Source organism: Alternaria hordeiaustralica (genome assembly GCF_023758085.1).
Source record: "Alternaria hordeiaustralica strain BMP 2776 chromosome Unknown scaffold_2, whole genome shotgun sequence".
Taxonomy (NCBI): domain Eukaryota; kingdom Fungi; phylum Ascomycota; class Dothideomycetes; order Pleosporales; family Pleosporaceae; genus Alternaria; species Alternaria hordeiaustralica.
This window is the reverse complement of record NW_026056774.1, coordinates 1,182,132-1,202,328: the sequence shown is the minus strand read 5'-3', so window position 1 is coordinate 1,202,328 and position 20,197 is coordinate 1,182,132. Positions and strand designations below refer to the sequence as shown.

Sequence of the window (20,197 nt, the reverse complement as noted above, 5' to 3'; positions counted from 1 at the left end):
AGCCTCCTGCATTCGAGAACCCCATCATCAAATCGCGCCTCTATAGAGTTACCTGACATTCTTGTGTAGCCTTGCGCGTTAGTGTCCACATAACCAGCAACAGCCCTGCGCCCCAATGCATGCGAAAGCTCGTTATAGCAATTCGGCCTCACAGAGGTAGTACATTCCGCGACGATGCCATCAACCCGGCCAGGCCTTGATGCGCGCAGGTCAACGCTTCGTAGGTAACATCCTATACGGAATAGATAGGAGACATATACTGACTGGTACATCCCCATGTAGATTACACGACCTTCCCAACTATCCCCCCTAAATCCCGCGGCCGACCACCATCTGACGCCCCGTCCGGTCAAGATGGCAACCGATCCGAAGACGGCAGCCATACCCACCATGAAAAGCCCCTACCGACGAAGCAGCTCATCGTGCTAGCTGTCATAGCTCTCGCTGAGCAAACCGCGCTCAACTCAATAGGCCCTTATCTGCCTGAGATGACGAAATCGTTTTCCGCTGTCAAGGATGGACAGACAGGTCTATACGTCGGACTCATCGCGTCGTCTTTCGCGTTGGCACAATTCACAACAAATTTCTTTTGGGGCTGGTTATCGGACAAGATCGGACGAAAGCCGGTAATAATCACGGGCACATTTTTGACCATGTGCTGTTTTCTGGCCTTTGGCTTCTGCAGGGAGCTATGGCAAGCTATACTCGTGCAGGCCCTGATGGGCTTGGTCAACGGAAACTCTGGCGTTGTGTCGACGTGTTTGGGCGAGATTACGGATCGAAGCAACCAATCGCGCGCATTTACCTATCTGCCCGTCGTCTACGGTATCGGTGGCATAACGGGACCGATCGTAGGAGGACTCTTGGTGCTTTATCAGAACCCGTTCAACAAGAGCCAGTCGAATCCCTACCCGTACCTCCTCCCGAACCTCTTTTCGGCCCTCGTCCTCGCGATAGACCTGATAGTGTGTATGCTCTTCTTGGAGGAGAGTTTGGAAGAAGCCAAGAATCTGCCACCTCTCGGAAAGAGACTGGGCAACTTGTTCTCATGGATGTGGCAGTTCTCGAGCTCCACGCGACCTACCTACGTACGACGCCTCCTAGGCAATCACAAAACCCACAACTCACACGGTGGTGTGGACGATGTAGACGAGGACGACGCATCCGACGCCTCTGAGGAATCTGCGCCTACACTATTCCCACACAGTAGCGGCGACGAACTTACACGGAAGGAGATCCTGAACCGGGACACAGTCCTGCTTCTCATAACGTACTTCATATTCCAGCTCGCTAACATCTCCTACAATTCTCTGTATCCGATCTTCGCGGAAGAGCAACCACCTACCGGACGCGGGCTGAAGCCTGAGGCTGTCGGACTATCTCTGTCATTCGCAGGCGCTATAACGATACTGTTCCAGGTGGGCATATTTGGCAGGCTTCGAGACAAGATGGGCAACAAGATGGGGTACAGAGTCAGCTTAGGGCTGTTCATTGCAGCCTTCGGTCTCATGCCGTTTGTGGGCTACAAAGAGAGCAACGGATACAAGGGCATTGGTACGGGTGCTGGTTGGTTGTGGTTTGAGCTCGGCGTTGTGCTGGTTATCAAAACGATTGCAGGTGTCGGCGGCCTGACAGCTGCACTCCTTATGGTAAGTTACTCTAATTCCAACATGACGCGCTCTACGGATGCTGACATTATGCAGATCACCAACTCCGCACCCAATCACAACGTGCTCGGTACGCTGAATGGCCTCGCTCAGACGCTCTCTGCTGCTGGTCGCGCTGCTGGACCGTTCGTGTCAGGCTCGCTTTTCACAGCCGCTACCAAGCTGAAGCCCAAAGGTGAAGCTTTGCCTTTTGGTATTTTCGCTGGTATCGCACTCCTCGGTTTCATCTTAAGCTTCGGCATTCGTGGCGATGGACTGGAAGCCGAAGGATGGAGCGAGGATGATATGGAAGACGAAGATGAAGAGGAGGAGATTGGCGAGGGCGCGAATGAACGGACTGGTCTGATACGGAAGTGAAGACTTCATCGTACTTAGTGCATTTTACAGCATACTTGCATGGCTAAGGCCCCCCAAACCTTGTCTTGTCTATCAGCGCGGCGTTCATATGGCGGATCTAGAAATCGTTTGCTGGTTGCGGTTTCAGCCAATACATTATCAATATTCTTGAACATTCATTGTGACACTTGCTGAGACTACAGGCAAACAATGTTTTCCATGTCGGGGGACATATGACGACCTGTGAGATTTTCCCATGGGTGAGGCAAGCTCGGTATGCTTACTGAATGGGGGTCAGAATGGCTGTATTTGCGGTTCCTCCCGTCTGCAAATAGCGGGCCTCATGTAAGCACATCAGGCGAGCTGTTGAAGATGGGGCGTGAGATGCATGAGCATGCACCTCTGGATCATCGGGTACCACGGTCGGCCCAGTATTGTGAGATTTTGAGGGCGAGTGGGATGTGTAAGACCGGGAGCGAGGAGGAAGTAATATCTGCGCAACGCCGGCTTGGTGAGGTTTGATGGTTGCCGAGAAGAGGTTGTGGATGCGAAAGGGCTGTAGAGGCAACGTAGAAAGCCGAGCTGACCGGCTGCGGACGGGTGATCGTGAGCTGCGTACGAGTGTTACTGCAGCACCTCTACCAATGCACGACAAAAAGATGCGTTTCAACTGCTGCAGCGATGACTTCGTCTTACGAAGAGGCTAGCTGGCGATGCACCTCCGCCATAGACTCGACGCTGGACGCCTGCACCGCTAGCGGCCCGTCTACGGATCTCAGGGCTGAGCTGACTCTCCTATCTTCCACACCGTCTAATTCGACACACCAGCGCGCCAAGCCTCACGTGGAGGCAATGATTGGACCGACGTACGCTACAACCAGTACTCCAGCATCTGTGCTCTTCCGATTCACGATAGCGTTGTCAGCATTGTTGCGCTGGCTTGCTGCTGAGCCCGACCCGCGCAGGCTTGGTGGTGAAAGCTTCCTCCGGCTTAGCACGACCTAACCCGCCATGCGTGCTCCGCCAGCGCCCACCGTGTAACGCGCCGCTATGCGGTGCTATTGGTACCGTTGCTAGCGGACTCAAGGCGGAACCGTACTCGCCGGCCTGGGCCTCCAGCCCCAAGATAGAACATGCGCCATAGCTTGCGGGGCTATCTCGTGTCGCGTGTAGTATGCGAATTGGGATTTGCATAAGACTCACTGCGGCGCCGAAAGCAGCTCGTATTTGTCTTGGTAGTCTTGTCCGTCTGTCTTTGATTTAACCTCGCTGCTCCTTTCCTGACCGTTGGAGTTGAGTTGTGGTTGTTTCCCATCGACTTTGAGGGAAATTGGCATCATGGGCTGGACTTTTCACGGCCACAAACGCGATGTTGATGCGGAAAAGCATCTGAGACGGCTGCACAAGACAACACCGTTTATCGAATCCCCGCTAGTTGGTGCCGATCACGAACACCTCGTCTTCTCTCAACGGCACGAAGCGAATAGCGTGGAACTTTTCTTCGATTTGTTCTTCGTTGCCAATCTTGCGACTTTTACAGCCTACCACTCTATTACCGACATCGACTATCTGCTGGCATACATCGGTTTCTTTGGCATATTGTGGTCGTGTTGGTTCCAGATCACACTTCACGATGTACGGTTTGCGCGGGATTCGCTCTATGAGCGCGTGTGCAAAACGATTCAATTCATCGTCTTTGTCGGTCTGGCGCTAGTCGGAAGTCAGTTCAACCCAGCGAGCGCGAAAGGCCAAGGAAACAACACTGTAAGTTTATTACCCACATCGAGGAGAAGATATACTAAGTCCCATAGAACTTCCGTATCCTATGCTACACCCTAGTCATAAGCCGCGGTCTTCTCGCCATCCAATATCTGGTGGTACTCTTCTTTACCTGGAGAGCGAAGTACACCAAGATCTACCTCCCGATCATTCTTATGTTCGCCGTCTATGCGATCAGTATGGGTGCATTCGCTGGCATGACACCCGCCTTCAAGGTTGAGGGCGATCATCGTAGACGCCTAGTCTACCTTGTTTGGTACGTCGTCATGGTGCTTGAAGCCATCGCAGTCGTTGCTATATCGTGCTTCTGGCGCATGATGAGTTTCAAAAAGACCCACTTGATGGAGCGCATGAGCTTGTTGACAATCATCGTCATTGGCGAGGGTGCAATTGGTGTCACAAAGACGGTTAGCAGGATGATGGGGAAGCACGGGTTGGAAGTCGAGGGATGCTTCTTAATCATGTGCATCATCGTGGTTCTTGTGTTGATTTGGGCTCTGTAAGTATATGCAGGTATGGAAGATATGACGCATGTGAGCTAACAGCACTCAGGTACTTCGACAACTTTCCCCACGGTCACTATGGAACCATTCGTCAGCAAATCTGGTCACTGCTACATTTTCCCTTTCAACTTGCTATTGTCGGTGTCGTGGAAGGCTCGCAGCAAGTTGCTCTGGCCCGCTACGTTGCTAAAAATACCAGGAAAGTTACTACTTCCATCCTCCAATACTGCCAAACGGATCATCTCGACGGCCAAAAACTACAAGACAAGCTGCAGTACCTTTTGGAGTATTTCGAGCTCGACAGCAAGTATGAGACCAAGAGCTTCTACAATCAAGCTCAGTCGGCCATCTGGAGTGTCGGTAACGCTACAAACATCTGCTCTCAGCAAAACACCACCGAGTACAACATGGGCGAGGAAGATGACGACTGGCCCGGAGCACTCAAGAACGTATCTCACCTTCTCAACAACGGCCTATACACTGGTCTCGGCATGAAGATACCAGTCGACAAACTGAAGGACTACAGTCCCCTCGAGGTCGGTCTCAAAGGATTCGAGCTCGTCTATCTCTACTTCTGGTCGTCGTTCTGCCTCCTTCTCGTCTGTCTGATCATATTTCTTTTGTTAATTCGCCGTCACAAAGCCGACCTCTTCGACTTTACGTCCATCATAACCCGCAGTCTTACCCTCGGCGTTGGGGGCGCAATGTTAGCTTTGATGGCCGACACCGAGCGATTGCATGCCGTCATTGAGTCACCTGCGCTCCTACCAATTTGCGTTGTGTTCCTCTTCCTCATCCTGGTCAGCGACAAGCTAAGCTCAATCTACTGCAACTGGAAACTCCAAAAGAGCGGGAAACCATATGCGTTGGAGTACGAAGAGCCCGGACACCACGGACACGGACATAGTCCTCATGGATCCGTGCACGAGACGGGTGCGGCACACGGGCATGTGCCGCACGACGCGGGGTTGGAAGAGATGCGCAATACGGCACGGTGGAGCACACGACCCGAAGACATGGTGCCACTCACGGCACAAAGCACAGAATACCACTCGCGGCCCCAAAGCTACGCTATGGAGCCGCTTGCTACTCCGCCGATAACAAGCCCCCCGATGTCAAGCCACGATCCGCTGGCCCCCCAGGGATATATGGGTCACGCGCCAGCCGGATATGCAGCCGTGAGTACGGGACAAAACTACAGTGCGTAGGATGTTATCGAGAACGGTGTGGTTCTAGATCTTCTTGTAATTTTCTGGTCATTTAGCAAGCGCGGCGTTGTCGTTTTGGAGAAGCGTCATTTGCACATCCGATATCCGGGGGACGGATGCGTCACAAAGATGGACATGGCGATATGGCGTTACCTGTTACAGCGTAATAATGAACTTTGCTACGGCGGGTTCAATAGTATTGAATGAAAAGCCTTTCAACCCTTACATAGCCCTAGTCACGGTGATCCCGAACGACGCTAAATCGACGGAACGAGATGTGTGGCGTAACGTCGACGCCTCACAAAGACGACTGACGTCGCTGCATCTTCAAATGTTTGCAAAGTCCGCTCTTCATACTGACTGTTATGTCACGGTGGTGCGCGGTGCGTCGTTGTCGTTGAGGTGGCAAATCGTGTTGTGTCGGCCCCGAACATAGTGACCGCGTGGCCAACAAACTGCAACACCAACATCCAACTGTATGTGTCATTCCTCACTCTTGTTATTTCCCGAGTAGTACCGCGGCAAACCCCCCACTATCTACCAGGAGTCATGGCTGATAAGAACCCACTAGTAGTAGCAGTGCAGACTGAGCTTGTAACGACTCACATAGCTGCACCCCCAGCATATCCATACGCTTTTCGCCGTGCCTATATCTGCGGTCATCCTGACGAGTTCGTTCAAGTCTCAAAGCCAGCTGACCAGAAGGGAGTCTTACATACAGTCATAGATCCAAAGCAAGTCGAGGGACAGAGTAAAGACTGGCCCATATACACGCTGGTACGGTGCGGACCGTGCGCAATCAGGTTACGTGAAGAGCGGTGCAAGATGCAAGAGAGCGGTAAAGGAGAAAGAGTGAGATCCGTAGCGGTCTACCAAGGAGAGACGATGCGTCCCGATCGAGGATTGCTCAGTGAGGCTAGATCAGGGTTCGAAGCTGCATTGAAAGAATTGGAACGCATCAGTTGTTGTGGAGGGGAAGAGGAGGAACAATGGCCATTGATGAATGAGATCGTCGGTAACGACGATGACTCTATCAGAGTGGTGAGGTTTCTTGATGGTCGTCGCAAGGTCGAGTCGCCGGCATCTTCGCCTTCGCCGTTTGTCCATACTTTCGGCGACATGTGGCCCCTTCGGGGAGGCGGCGATGGTGAAGACATTGGCTGCTGGGCGAATTGCGAATCCTGTGGCGGAGGTCGTCGACGAAAAGATAGTGCTTTAGAGGTCCACCAGAATACCACGCCGAAGTCTAAGAGCGACAAGTGCACCCGCACGGAAACAGGAAAGCAACATAAATACCTCCAAGACCTTCATCTTGATGCTCCACGCACGCCACTGGTGGTCACCCTCGGCCCGACAAGCGACTTGGACTGGCTCAGGTTCTCCTACCTGCTCCGCAATAAGAACCTGAGCTTCGACGACATTGCAGAGCTTGTATCGCGATATGTGCCCGATGATGGCGATCTCCCGGAGAACGATGTCGCGCAAGAAGAGGTTACAGCTGTCGGAGAGTCGGACGCGCGCGACAAAACATGGCGGATTTCCGTACGTCGATCGGGCGTTGTTGAATGGGACGTGTCAACCCTTGGGAAAGAAGGGCATGCGTCAACAACGAGCGGCGTTGGAAACGATAGAGTCCAGTCCAGCGAGCCAAGCTGCGGAGCGGAGGTTCTTAAGACTAACGGCATAGACGTCTGCCACCACGGTCCACCTCAACCCCCGAATCCTCCAGAGACTGTGAGGATCGATGGAACGACGGAGCAGGCACTCAGGCAGGATGATGTCGAAGATCTAGACCAGTCTGATGAGCGACGTTCCAGCGAAGACCATGAGATATCCCGATCATGTTTCTCATCTGATTCATCAGCTGACTCAGTCGACTTTTCGAAAGCGGAAATTGGTATGCAGGTCACCAGGATGAGACCTACAATGTTATCCTGGCTGAGGCCAAAGAGAAAATACGACAGCCTCCAAGAAAACACACGACCAAACTCACCAGGTACTAAGGAATCCTCTGTAGGCCTCTGGAAGCGAATCAGCAGAACAACATCCCACTCCACAATGAACACCACTCTGGTGGGGAAGTTTGACCAGAAGTTGCAAGCCAAACTCTCAAATGCCAAGTTGCGAGCTTCTGGCGCAAGCCAGATACCAGCCAACGAATGCCATCCTGCGTTCAGGGAACAAGCCGACACGTCGAACGTCCAACCAGATCTATCCACCTCAGCTCACATCCTCAACGCCATGCGGACTCTCAACAGCCATCGCGCAAGCCAAAGCGTGCCTAGCGACACCAAGCCCCAAAGAGGGAGTCACAACTCTAGCTTCAGCAGACCCAGGCCTTGCAGCACTCACTCCACCAACATCATGCCATATGGTTTCCACCGGCCGTACAGGCCTAGCCCATTGAAGCACGTAACGCGTGTCACATCGCTGGACGTGAACAAAGGACTTCCGCCCCTGCCCCCGGAAGCGCGACGGCTCGCGCACCAGGCTTCACACGCGAGGTTGAAGGACCTGCAGGCTGTGAAGAAGGTGGATATTCGGAAGGCGATCAATGAGTATGTAGGTGAGATGGCGAAGGCGTATTGAATGATACAATCGTTATTTTCCTTCTGTTGATGTTGCTTGCTTCGCGTGCTTGCCTTGTGGACTGCTTGCGTGTGCTCGGCGATATCGGAGATCGAAGCTCGGAGTTGTGCTTATCAGATCGCCCCATAGCAAGCTTCCGCGAGCTGGTTGAATGCTCATCCGCCACCCCTCTTCGATGCCATCCAATGACTGCTCAATGCTCCTTAGGCAGATGCATTATGAGATACGAGTCACATCTGGCATGCCCGACTGAACCGACATGATCTCTCTATAAAGACGCGTCAATCCGCGCCTCCAGAGCGCGTCACTAACCAGCAACTAACCTCCATCCTGAAGCTCTAACAGCATCCTCACTATGCCGCAGCCAGGCCAGTCCCACGAAAAAGACCCGCGATGGACAGCAGTTGACACCTACTCGTTCGGCCACCTCCACCCCTCCACGCGCATGTCCCCCTCCCAATCCGCCCTCCAACACGCCCTCGACGCCTCCCAGAAAGCCGGTCTCCCAGACATCGCCGTGTCGCCCTCCCAAGGCAAATACCTCCAACTCACCGCACGCCTCGCACGCTCCAAGAACATCCTCGAAGTAGGCACATTGGGCGGATACAGCACCATCTGGCTCGCAACATCCAGTCCCAACGTAAAAGTAATAAGCGTCGAAGTCGATATGCATCACGCCAATGTCGCACGGTCGAATATCCAGACCGCGGGTCTGGAAGACAATGTGGACGTCATAGAAGGGCCTGGTATGGATGTTCTTCCTGCTCTGGCACAGCAGGCTAGAGACGGCAAGAGGCCGAAATTCGACTTCGTCTTCATCGACGCGGATAAGGAGAATAACTGGAACTATGTGGATATAGCGCTGGGTATGTGCGAGGCGGGTGCATGTGTTATTGTGGATAATGTGGTGCGGAAGGGGCAGTTAGCGGAAGAGACGGATGATCCGAGGATTGCGGGGGCGAAGAGGGTGGTGGAGAATGTGGGGAGGGATGAGAGGCTGGAGGGTGTGGTGTTGCAGACGGTGGGGGAGAAGTCCTACGATGGGTTCTTGCTTGCTGTTGTGAAGTAGAGGGAGAGGTGAGGTCTGGAGTCTGCAGCATACATTATCATTATTCTCTCTACTACTGACGACTTATCTCTTCCTTATCAAGGCCTTTACTAGGGTATCTCCTCCACCCTCCACTACCACCGAATTCGTCATTGCAGTATTGCGTTTAGATCGACTCTCTATGTCTTCAGGATACTAGCAGCCACCAAAATCGCATCACTAGTCTTCTGCACCCACTCTTGCGCCAACTCCGCGTCCTGATCGAACGTAATACTTTCTGTGATACCCGGGAACGTCACAGGCGCATATCCTGTATCGCGTCCAGGAGCGAAGATAGTGTGCTGATAGAACTCTCTGGTGGGCAGTCCACCCTGCGAAGTGAAGCCCCGGGAGAAGTCCCTCGCCTTGTGGTTCTGCACAGTGATGAGCTCCGTGTCATTCGCAGCAACAGCTTCATCTCTCAGATCGACAAACTCCTGGGCGGAGGTTTCGAATTGAGTGATAGCGGCAGTGAGGTTTGTAAGGTCAACGGTGAAGTTGCTGCTGCTGATATCCGTCTCCAGAGCTTCAAGATAAGTGTTCAGCTCTGAGACGTAGTCTGCTGGCTCGAGGGGCAGGACGGGATCGGATACCATGTGGTACAAGAGGAGAGTGAGGAACTGGCCCATCGCCTTGTGGGTGACGAAGCCAGGGTCTCCAAACGTGGCCATCCAGTGGTAGGAGTCGTAGTTGCTGTGGTAAGGGTAAACGGGATCGTTTGGACCTAGAGATGGGTGTATGAAGTCAGCATCTGTCACATACAATTTGTACAGAAATGTCACTGACCTCCGCCAGCACCCATATCGATGGATGCGATACCACGGTGGAGGAAAGCGGTATAGTCACTACCACTGCCGAGTACACCGACTTCACCGCTTTCGTGCGACCAGACATCGTACATGGTGAGACCGGTGTCGTTGCGGTAGGGGTACACGACCTTCTTCATCAGGCTGGTGGCGATGGCGTGTAGGTCTGGGGTTGCGGAAACGTCTGGGATTGGTCCACTGACAGCGACGTCGATGTTGAGGTAGGACACGGCGGCGTTCTTCAGCCAAGGAATGTACTCCTCCATCCACTCAGTACTATGATTATCAGTACCCTGACTCGTTCATATAACATTTTAGTCTTACCTTCCAACAAGACCATACTCTTCGGCGTCCCAGCTGCAGAGTACAATGGTTCGCATTGGCTTCCAGCCTGTCTCGGCAAGAGCACCGAAAGCCTTGGCCAGCTCGATAAGTACAGCGGATCCGGAATTGGGGTCGGCGGCACCGCCAACAATCCAAGCATCACGATGGTTGCCCACAATGACGACCTCGTCTTCGTTCGTACCGTTGATGATACCGACTGCGTTCCAGATGGTACCGTAGGTGTCGTTCATTACATTGCTCATTGAAAGCGATGCGCCGGATCCCTCGCCAGTGAAGTAGTCTACGCCGGGAATAGCACCAACCCACCGCGTCCTGTTGACCTCGGTGCCGTTGGTTCCAAAGCCGTTGAGGGCTTGGAGAAGCGGTTGAGCCTCGATCCAGGAAATAGGCAGTGATGGAATCTGCGGGGTGATGTCGGTGCGATCTGCGCGTGGGGAGTCTGGCTTGGAGACGTAACCTGGAGTAGTGGGGTCGCCGGGATACGTAGACAAGAACTGGACAGATCCGCGTTGAACGGTTGAAGGGTTCCTCGCTCCGCCGTAGGGGTATGGAGCCACTCCCTTCGCTGGAAATTGTTAATGGGTAGTTTTGGGAAGAGGCCAAATAAGCTCACCTTCAGTCATGTTGCCGTCATCACCAGGGTCGGTAAAGATCACAGCACCGATCATGCCGTGATCCTGTGCATTCTTGACTTTCAGCCCGCGGAATGGTCCACCGTACTTTGCTAGAGCGATCTTGCCCTCAAGTTCGACACCAAGAGCTTCGAGGCGGTCAAAGTCGACCTGCTGGCCTCTTCCGACGTAAACGTATTCTGCAGATGCGTTTCCTGTGAAGCTGTAGCCATGGAAGACGGGGACACTGTTGGGATAGCTCGTGGTCTCGTCCTCTTCCAGTACGTCTTCCAGGAGGGTCGGGGTGTAAGTACTACCGTTGGAATAGGTAAGCTGTAGCGAGTTCGACATGGGATAATTGAGGAAGACATCTGCGTCTTGTTAGTGCCTGCCGCAACGATCATCATCAGTTTCATACAGTATTCGTCGAGCCTTGATGTGAAGCCATATTCCGACCATTTGTCAGCCGTCCACTGTGCTGTGTCAAGGATTAGTTACATATCGGATCGGTCCGGGAATGGCTTCAAATACCCATTGACTCGTTCTGACCGGCCAAATGCTGGCCATGAGCTGCATTTTGTTAGCATACACTTTGCATCGAGCCCGAGAGCCATACTGTAGTAGTATGACCATTCCGATATCGAGACGGAATCGAACGAGTTCAGCAAGATCTCTTCATTAGGCGTCAAAGCTGGAGGGAAGACGGATTGTCTCTTGACATGCTTATGCGGGTGATGGAAGAATGCACGTTCACGCTGACAGGCTTGAGCGCCAATGGCAGCGAGTGCTAGAAGTGCTGTTCTCATATTGACTGACAAATGCACACTTCACAGAGGCAGAAGGGTACCGAACAACGATAGGTTGCATGGTACTTTAAGTACTTGCAGGCAGTTCCGTCGGCGTTCGGTACGATAACGTCAAGGCTTCCATTCCGAGGATAGCTGCTTCTACTGAGAGCAGGTGAACCTGGCGAGTTCCCTGCTCTCTCGTGCCATCGTATCCCGACATGCGGGTAGCTGTAGCTGGACGCAGGCACTGCGTAACCGCGAGGTATACAGGCAACTGGCTAACGCACTCCGGAAGGTCGAAGAGATATGAACGCGGGGCGGAGCATTAAGGTGCTTGGCAGAGAGCAATGACGATATAGGTGGTGGGGTAGCTTCTGAAATGAGGAAGAGATGCCGCTTCGATGCACGTATCTTCTGCGGTCAAAATCTGACGGTCAGATAGCAGATCGGAAAAGCGCGCATACCGACGCCGTCGTTCCGTGCACGTCGCCAGAGGCTGACCCGAAAGCCGTCCGAAGAAAAGTAACGGTGGTGGAAAGTATAATATGGTTCTGCGCAGACGGCACAGAGCAGAGGATGGCCGGGTGAAGTTGAATGCGGGGGAGTGCGGAGACGCGTGATGGGCGCGTCCTTATTCCGCGATGCACTTGGCAGCATAGAAGAGACAGAACTAGAGCTTAGGAACGATGAGCGGAGCATCTCACTTATATGTATTCTGCGGTCCATCAAGGTGCCATCTCAGATTCTCAATGCGATAACGCGCAATGTTGGTGAGGGCGCAGGAGTCGAGTCCGAAAGTGATCTACGGCTAGCACGCTTTTGGGCTTAGTCATATCGAAAGGCGGGTGAACCAATGCAAGAGTGCACGGCGCAAGATGTTCGGCGAAGACTGCGTCAGTCAATAAACATTGGGCTGCCGGCAGCGCAAACACGACGGCAACAGGAAGGAGACAAAGGACACGATTTACTGACCGCCGCATTGATAGCGACAAAGCCAGCCGCACCTTCTCTGTCTGAGACCCGTCTCCTTTGTACCTTCCTTGTCACCAGTCGCTCTTTCAACTTTTGCCAACCGCCATCATGGACGTCTTTCGGTCGCCTATGCGCATGATCCCGCCCCTCACACCCCGTCGCGTCCCATCACCAGCCATGTCACCCGCCGGCAGACGAGGCAGAACCTATGGCAGCTCGGAAGAGACCCGCCTCCGCGACCTGTCGCCCGAGACGACCCTCCGCGCCTTCACACAAAAGCCGATGCCGTTCGACACAACACGCGACGAATACAAAATGTTTTCCTGCATCGAGACTCTCACCGCCGCCGAGAGAGACTTGGGATCGCGCGTCGCAAAGGCTGCGCAGCGGCTGAAGATATGGTGCGCCGAGATTGAGCAATGGGGGTGGTCGGGCAGCTTCGAGCAGCCCAGCGCCCAGGTCCGCGAGCAGAGGAGGAAAAGCATCGAGCTGCGCATCAGGGAGCACGTCGCCGGTTCCGACATGGGCAATGTCATGCCGCCATTAGAGTACTGGGGTTCGATGCTGTCGGTCGAGGTGGAGCAACACGAGGCGCGCCTCGACGACATCGCCGACGAGATGCTCAAGCTTGACGTCGAAGAGCTGAAGGAGCACGTGCTGGATATGCACCCGGCAGGCAGGTCGAGGCCGTCCTCTGCGGGCTACGAGGCCAATCGCCAGCACTACAAGGTCATGGACGACTTCTCCTTTCTCATCACTCAGACCCTCCTATCCGCCCTACCGCACCACGCCCAGCTCAAAGCCCGCCTAAGCACGTGGACCGCCCGCGTCTCCATCCTCCGCGAAGCCCCGCGTTACACCGGCGAACTCGATACGGCGCAAGAAGCCATGCGGCTAGGCTGGGATGCCATCGAGGCACCAGCAGACGCGTCCGACGCTGCATTTGAGCAGTGGAAGAAGGCAGTAGATACCATATCGCTCGTGCTCCATCAGAAGGTCAGTGACTTGGGGAGGCAACTAGACAAGATGCTCGATACACTCGAAGGACAGGAGGACACTCTACCCGAGCACTGGATAGACGTCTTTGAAACTACAGAGGCTGACTATGGGCAATGGAAACTCGAATCAAGAAGGAGGATAATCGATCTCGAGGTTCGGAGACAGGCGGAAGGTTTTAACACTACCGAGAAGGGCGCCCCTGAACCTGCGCTACAACCAGAGGTCGATGCGGGTACGACTGCGCATACAAGCGGCGAGCGGGTGTTGACAACAGCATCCTCATCAGTCAATGCTGGTAACGATGTGTCCATTGTCGCACCCACTGCGGCTGTGCAATCCGCTACTACGTCCAGATTGGATGCTCTCAATGCTCGAATCGACTCTGTCGCATCTACACTCCAATCGCCGCCACCGAAGCTTGCTTCGCAGAGCAGCCGCCACAACGCCATGCAGGATGACTACTTCAGTGCGCCCCAGCGTGGGATCTTCTCTGGAGACTATGCCATGAACGCATCGAGCAGCAGCAACTCAACACTTCATACCTCCATCGGCTCCAGCAACGCACGACAAGTCTCGGGTGAGACCGATGCTACCGAACACGAGCTGGCACAAGGTTTCGCGTCACCATCGAAGTCCCCTACTGCGACCACACATCTAGAGAAGATGAGCTTCGAACCAGGACCGGCCTCTGATGATGAAGACTCGGAGTTCGAAGAAGGCGACACTGTTGTACAGTACGATCTTGATGAAGGCCCCGAAGAAGTCGCCATCCATACAGAGACTGACGACCATTCATCCCAAGCATCTTTACAAGGCAGGCCCAAACCTCTGGCGCTTTTCGGCAATCCCACGATCACAAAGAACGACGGACAGGACAGCCCCGTTATGGAGCCTCCTCAAACGCCGCGATCATGGAGGGGCAGTCTTAGTTCGCTGTCCACAGATATGTCGCCTGATTCAAGCCCACCTAGTACCATCGAGGAGTCTCCTTCAGTCCGAAACGCCACTAATCGTTCTATGAGAGCGCCACGCCCCGAACTGAATGCAGCCATGGCGAAGCGTCGACCAGTCAAGACTACTACCACCGCTGATGACACATCAAGCGCTCCATGGCCACCGACGCACTTTGCTCAGAAAGCTAACAACAGCGCTGAAGAACTTGAGCGAAAGATCTCCGACATCCTCACGACTATCCCCGCCCATATTAGGCTTAGGTCAGGCCCCGGCCCCGATGCGCCCGAAGTCAAGTCGGCGCGTGGCCTTCTCGCGAAAAGCAGTCGTGGATATCTACGCGCAGCTCGCTCAGTCAGCGGCCTCAAGTCTCCTGAGCTCACACTGTCCCCTGCAAAGACTGAGTTCGAGTTGAACAACGCTACTTCAGGACGGAGGTCGGCTGCAGCTGCGAGAGGCGACAACGACATCAAACTGTATCATCTCACACAACCTGGCAAAGAACAGCCGATCAAGTTGTTCATCCGCCGCGTTGGCGAGAATGGCGAGCGTGTCATGGTGCGTGTCGGTGGTGGTTGGTCTGACCTAGGCGAGTACCTGCGCCAGTACGCCGAGCACCATGGCCGCAGGACAGCAAGCGAAGGCAAATTTGAGGTACTGGGTCTGGAGGTGAAGAACCCCGATAGTTCGCCGACGAGACCTGACAGCAGGGCGAGTAAGATGGAAAGACGCATCAGCGTTGGCTTTCCCCTGGCCAGCCCATCCACCACACCTGTCAAGTCATCTGGTCTAGCCTTTACAAGCGACGAAGCGCCACCGCCGATGCCCAGCTTTATTCCTGGAACACCAAGTGCCACTACTGAAGACCCGACGATACCCTCGACAACCTCGTCTCGTAGTTCCTGGCAGGGTAGGGAAGTCGGAATGGCAGGCCCATCAGCCAAGAAATTGGATCTCAGCGGCGAGAAGCTGGAGTGGATTGAGGGCATGATGAAGCAGGCTCGCACCGTGAGTAACAACGTCATTACCTCAAGCCATCCAAATTTCGAGCGCACCGACAGTAGGAGTGACAGTCGCCCTGGCAGCGCTGTAGGGGGAAAGAAGACAGAATTTGGTGATTTAGGCAAGGTTGGTGCGACCAAGCGTGTCTTTATGAAGGGTGGTAAGCCCGGTTTGGGCGATCACTAGGTGAAAGAAAAAGAGAGAGAGAAGAGGTGGCTTTTAATATTCTACATTGATACCCTGGGCCTATATATTGTATTGTACTTTTTCTCGTTTGTTCACGGTTGGATCGGATTGGTACAGTTTGGTTCGGTTTGGTTTGGGCGTATGGTATCGCAGAGCAATGCCATTATAGACGGGCAGGCTTCGCAGCATATCTTAGCTGAGGTACATACCCCATGGCGTTATTTGGGATTCATAGATGGCAGCGTCACTAGCAAGTGATGAAGGGGGCGCGCGATTTCATTTGTGATTCCCAAGAATTAATTCATTACAAGTTTTCATAAGATGTGCCAAAGGCCTGTTTTCGTTCAAGCCACAGAGAGGATGCTCCAGGAGCAGGCAAGGTAGACGAAATGAGTGCCAATGGCAGGTAGCTCCACGTTCCACAAAGCCGACGAGCACAAAACGCGCAATGTCGATATGGAGGTCGTGGGCTGGTTCGATCTTCGCACGTAGACTAATCGACACAGTATTGAGGAATAACTTGTGGCAATTTAAGAAAGTGCGGAATTTGGAAAGGGTAGAACCAAGCATTGAGTGGAGGAGAACCGGAAAGCGACTGCATGCATTTCAGTCATGGCTATTCGTCATCGTCGTCATTGTCACCTTGGACATCCATGACACGCTCGCCAGCTTTCTCAAGCGTTCGGCGACTCCACACACGGACTCCTTTGTATACTGCCTGGTCATTGTCAGCATGTTCACAATAATGTCAATCGCTTTCCACGTACCGCTAGGAATGTGCCAACACCGATGAGGATGATGATCCAGCTGACCTGTTCATATCTGTCTCGACCAGTCGTCCGACCTCGACCGCCGCCAATCCTGAAGTAAGATAGTGGACTGGCGATGAGGACTTTCAAGAAACCAAGCACACCCATGCTAGCGAAGCCCTTCGCAAAGTGCTCGTACCAAGTGGCCGACTCATCCTCGTAGTAATAAGCGTAGTCAGATTCCGACGAGGAAAAGGGGGAAAACAAGCTCCATGGGTCCAGATATAGGCTGATGATAGGATCTGCAACGAAGCCGAGGATGAACACGATGGATATCAATATAATGGCAGTCAAACCAACCTGAGCAGCTATAGTCCATGTTAGCACTGCTCTGTTATAGTGAAATGGAATACATACCAGCGCTGCCTATGAAGCGCCCAACTCCTAAACGCGCAAGTCGGTACTTGAAGCCACAAGTCGGACACTGCCAGTAGTTTCTACGCCCATAGCTAGGATCTGCATGCCTCCAAGCTTGCAAACAAGCTTCATGGACATACTTGGATGATCCCTTACACATGCACGGGCGGATCAAACGGCCACTTTCATCTTCGTACACAACGTTGGACGACTGTAAGAAGCCAGGAAGGCTTTGTGAGGGAACATTGAATGTCGGCTGAACTGTCTCGAGGCAGATTCTGCATTGTCTGGGCGGCCAGTGGGTACGTCTTGAGCTGCGCGACTGCGATGAAGAGTTGTCGCTGGTATTGGAGGTGGCTGAAGGTGGCGGTTGCGATGTGGAACCTGTGGAGGAGGATGTCGCGTGGGCGGGTTCTGTCTTGGGCGCGTCATCAGGCCAGTACCAGCCTGGCATGGCCTGATATCCGGACGAAGAAGACATGGCGGGGTGTGAAACTGTAAAGGTACAAGGCGGAGGTTAATGCAGCTCTTACCAGTAATATAGCATGTGGGTAGGCATGAGATGACGAAGTGATCAATCAGGAAGCCGCGGGGAAGACATTCGCCAACTTAAGTGTCTCGGTAGTGCGGATCATGTTCCGACACCGCCTCCTTGGGCGGTATGACACTAGGGACACGGTGGCAGGATATTGTAGACGTGGTGGTGATGCAGAGGAGCAGTTCTGGAAGCTCAAAGAATTCGGGGTTGCAGCTTCCTCAGACAAACCGGAGCTGCGGTTACGCCGAGCGCCGGTCTTGGCGCTTCCGGCGACGAAGCTCTGGGTAGCCTGGAGCTCTAGCAGATCGCCTCCAGTACCCGCGTCGTCTACCAACCCCACTGAACGTCCTCCCGCCGCCGACTACGCCCCTTCCTATATACCGCCTCTAGATTCTGTCAAGCAACCGTCATGGCGGACCGATACTCCTTCTCCCTCACCACTTTCTCCCCCAGGTAAACACTGCGCTATCGATTACGCACGACATGTTTGCTAACATTCATGTAGCGGAAAGCTGGTACAAATCGGTACGCGGCCCAGGGATATGGCGACTCCCGCCTTCTTGTATCAGACCGCATCTAATACCTGAACAGAGTATGCCTTGAACGCCGTCAACCAGGGTGTTACCTCACTAGGAATCAAGGGTGCGTTATATCGTTCATTAGCCCCCCAACAGCGCTGACTAGAGCTCGCAGCCACCAACGGCATTGTCCTCGCTACCGAGAAGAAATCGTCATCGCCGCTCATCGACTCGCAATCGTCATCAAAGATCAGTCTCATAACACCCAACATCGGTATGGTCTACTCGGGCATGGGTCCTGACTACCGCGTTCTCGTCGACAAGGCTCGCAAGGTCTCACATACCGGCTACAAGCGCGTCTACAACGAATACCCACCTACAAGGATATTAGTACAGGATGTGGCGCGAGTGATGCAGGAGGCTACACAGTCTGGTGGTGTCAGGCCGTACGGTGTCAGTCTGCTGATTGCTGGATGGGACGATGGTATTGAGCCTGAGGCCGAAGGCAAAAGCGAAGAGCAGACGAGCGAAGAGAAGAAGAAGGTCAGCGGAAAGACTGGTGGAATCCTCAAGGGCGGACCCAGTCTGTACCAGGTCGACCCCAGCGGCAGTTATTTCCCTTGGAAGGCGACAGCCATAGGAAAGAGCGCGACAAGCGCCAAGACCTTCTTGGAGAAGCGCTACACCGACGGTCTCGAGCTCGAAGACGCCATCCATATCGCCCTGCTCACCCTCAAGGAGACCATAGAAGGAGAGATGAACGGCGAGACCGTTGAGATTGGCATTGTCGGACCGCCAGAGGAGAGGCTGCTTGGTACCGAGGGTGTCGAGGGAGCCGTCGGACCGCGATTCAGGAAGTTGAGCCCGTCTGAAGTTGAGGACTACCTCACCAACCTGTAGAGGTAGAAGGTTATGACACAGCACCATCCTGCTCCGAGTCGGTACAGATGGACTTGGTGCTAAGGGCATGAAGCGACTTATGTAGCATTTACGAAAATGATGTCTTGAAATGCCTAATACTTGATCCCATTGGTTCGTAGACAGTGACGCGACAAACCCAATTGGGTTGTTTGTGCAACAACGAGAGCAGATAGAAGCATGCGAGGGGTTCTGCATTTCGATTGTCCGCGGTCAGAACACGGCCAAGCTAGCACCCTGTCGACTTTGAGCACTGAGACCCAACACCAAGTTGGTGACTATCAACGCTTTTTTACTTGTATCGCATCATACCGATTTACAAATGGATTCACCAATGCAAGATGATAACGATGCTGAAGCCCCTCCTGCTGTGCCCAGTGAGGCGTTCCAACTGCGAGGCTATCAGGCTGAGATGGTGGAAGAGAGCATGAACGGCAACGTCATTGTGGTCATGGACACGGGCTCAGGAAAGACGCACATGTGGGTAGAAGACTTTCGCTATGAGAGAATCCTACTGACAAGTCTGCAGAGCCATCGAACGGACACGAGCGGAGTTGGAGACGTGCGAGCCCGACAAGGTACGGATACCTGCCGCTAAGTCCCCACACTAAACTTCATCTCACCGAATTCGGGACGCATTTTAGATCGTCTGGTTTCTAGCACCCACAGTTACACTATGCGAGCAGCAACATGAGGTCTTCCAGTCTCATCTACCTGGACTCGGATACCAATTGCTTTGCGGAAGAGATGACGTTGATCTCTGGACCACTCAGGCGCAGTGGGACAGCGTTTTGGATCACATCCGCATCGTAATTTCAACACACCAGTAAGTCCACAGCCTGGGCACAAGGGAAGCCACACGCGCCCGTTAACGCGCTTTCAGGGTGTTGCTTGACGCACTCACACACGGATTTGTTAAGCTGGGCAAACTGGCTTTGTTGATTTTTGACGAAGGCCAGTCTCTTGCGTTGACAAGAAAAGGCCCCGCTAACATTCTGTAGCGCATCACTGTACTTTGAAGCACCCAGCAAATTTGATCATGTCCAATTTCTATATGCCTCAATTGGATAATAGTGGCAAGTCGCTGCCTAAAGTTCTTGGGCTGAGTGCGAGCCCTGTTATGAAAGCAGCAGCTACCGAGCAGGGTCTCCAGTAAGTTTGGCTTGTTTGGACGCGAATACTATTCTGATCTTTGTAGGGAGATAGAGCGGAACCTGCACGCCACCGT

At 53.6% G+C, this 20,197-nt stretch overlaps 7 protein-coding genes across 7 annotated transcripts; 5 read left to right on the top strand and 2 right to left on the bottom strand.

Moving 5' to 3' along the window:
- Positions 1–174: 174 nt before the first annotated feature.
- On the top strand, positions 175–2,024 carry J4E84_001860 (uncharacterized protein; the record flags this gene model as incomplete). The annotated part of the gene is made up of 3 exons (XM_049384490.1): positions 175–220; positions 283–1,649; positions 1,704–2,024. The coding sequence occupies 3 exons, from the start codon at positions 175–177 to the stop codon at positions 2,022–2,024; spliced, it is 1,734 nt and encodes a 577-aa protein (XP_049247846.1).
- Positions 2,025–3,341: 1,317 nt separating this feature from the next.
- Positions 3,342–5,493, top strand: J4E84_001859 (uncharacterized protein; the record flags this gene model as incomplete). The annotated part of the gene is made up of 3 exons (XM_049384489.1): positions 3,342–3,767; positions 3,815–4,281; positions 4,335–5,493. 3 exons carry the CDS (start codon positions 3,342–3,344, stop codon positions 5,491–5,493), a joined length of 2,052 nt encoding a protein of 683 aa, XP_049247845.1.
- A 1,119-nt stretch (positions 5,494–6,612) lies between these two features.
- On the top strand, positions 6,613–9,151 carry J4E84_001858 (uncharacterized protein; the record flags this gene model as incomplete). The annotated part of the gene is made up of 2 exons (XM_049384488.1): positions 6,613–8,051; positions 8,419–9,151. The coding sequence occupies 2 exons, from the start codon at positions 6,613–6,615 to the stop codon at positions 9,149–9,151; spliced, it is 2,172 nt and encodes a 723-aa protein (XP_049247844.1).
- Positions 9,152–9,309: 158 nt separating this feature from the next.
- Positions 9,310–11,282, bottom strand: J4E84_001857 (uncharacterized protein; the record flags this gene model as incomplete). The annotated part of the gene is made up of 4 exons (XM_049384487.1): positions 9,310–9,893; positions 9,956–10,251; positions 10,300–10,885; positions 10,934–11,282. 4 exons carry the CDS (start codon positions 11,280–11,282, stop codon positions 9,310–9,312), a joined length of 1,815 nt encoding a protein of 604 aa, XP_049247843.1.
- A 1,517-nt stretch (positions 11,283–12,799) lies between these two features.
- Positions 12,800–15,829, top strand: J4E84_001856 (uncharacterized protein; the record flags this gene model as incomplete). Its single annotated transcript, XM_049384486.1, has 1 exon — positions 12,800–15,829. One exon carries the CDS (start codon positions 12,800–12,802, stop codon positions 15,827–15,829), a length of 3,030 nt encoding a protein of 1,009 aa, XP_049247842.1.
- A 616-nt stretch (positions 15,830–16,445) lies between these two features.
- J4E84_001855 (uncharacterized protein) lies at positions 16,446–16,746 on the bottom strand (the record flags this gene model as incomplete). The annotated part of the gene is made up of 2 exons (XM_049384485.1): positions 16,446–16,547; positions 16,597–16,746. The coding sequence occupies 2 exons, from the start codon at positions 16,744–16,746 to the stop codon at positions 16,446–16,448; spliced, it is 252 nt and encodes an 83-aa protein (XP_049247841.1).
- Positions 16,747–17,942: 1,196 nt separating this feature from the next.
- On the top strand, positions 17,943–18,951 carry PCA2 (putative proteasome subunit alpha type-2; the record flags this gene model as incomplete). The annotated part of the gene is made up of 4 exons (XM_049384484.1): positions 17,943–17,986; positions 18,039–18,058; positions 18,125–18,175; positions 18,227–18,951. The coding sequence occupies 4 exons, from the start codon at positions 17,943–17,945 to the stop codon at positions 18,949–18,951; spliced, it is 840 nt and encodes a 279-aa protein (XP_049247840.1).
- Positions 18,952–20,197: the final 1,246 nt, after the last annotated feature.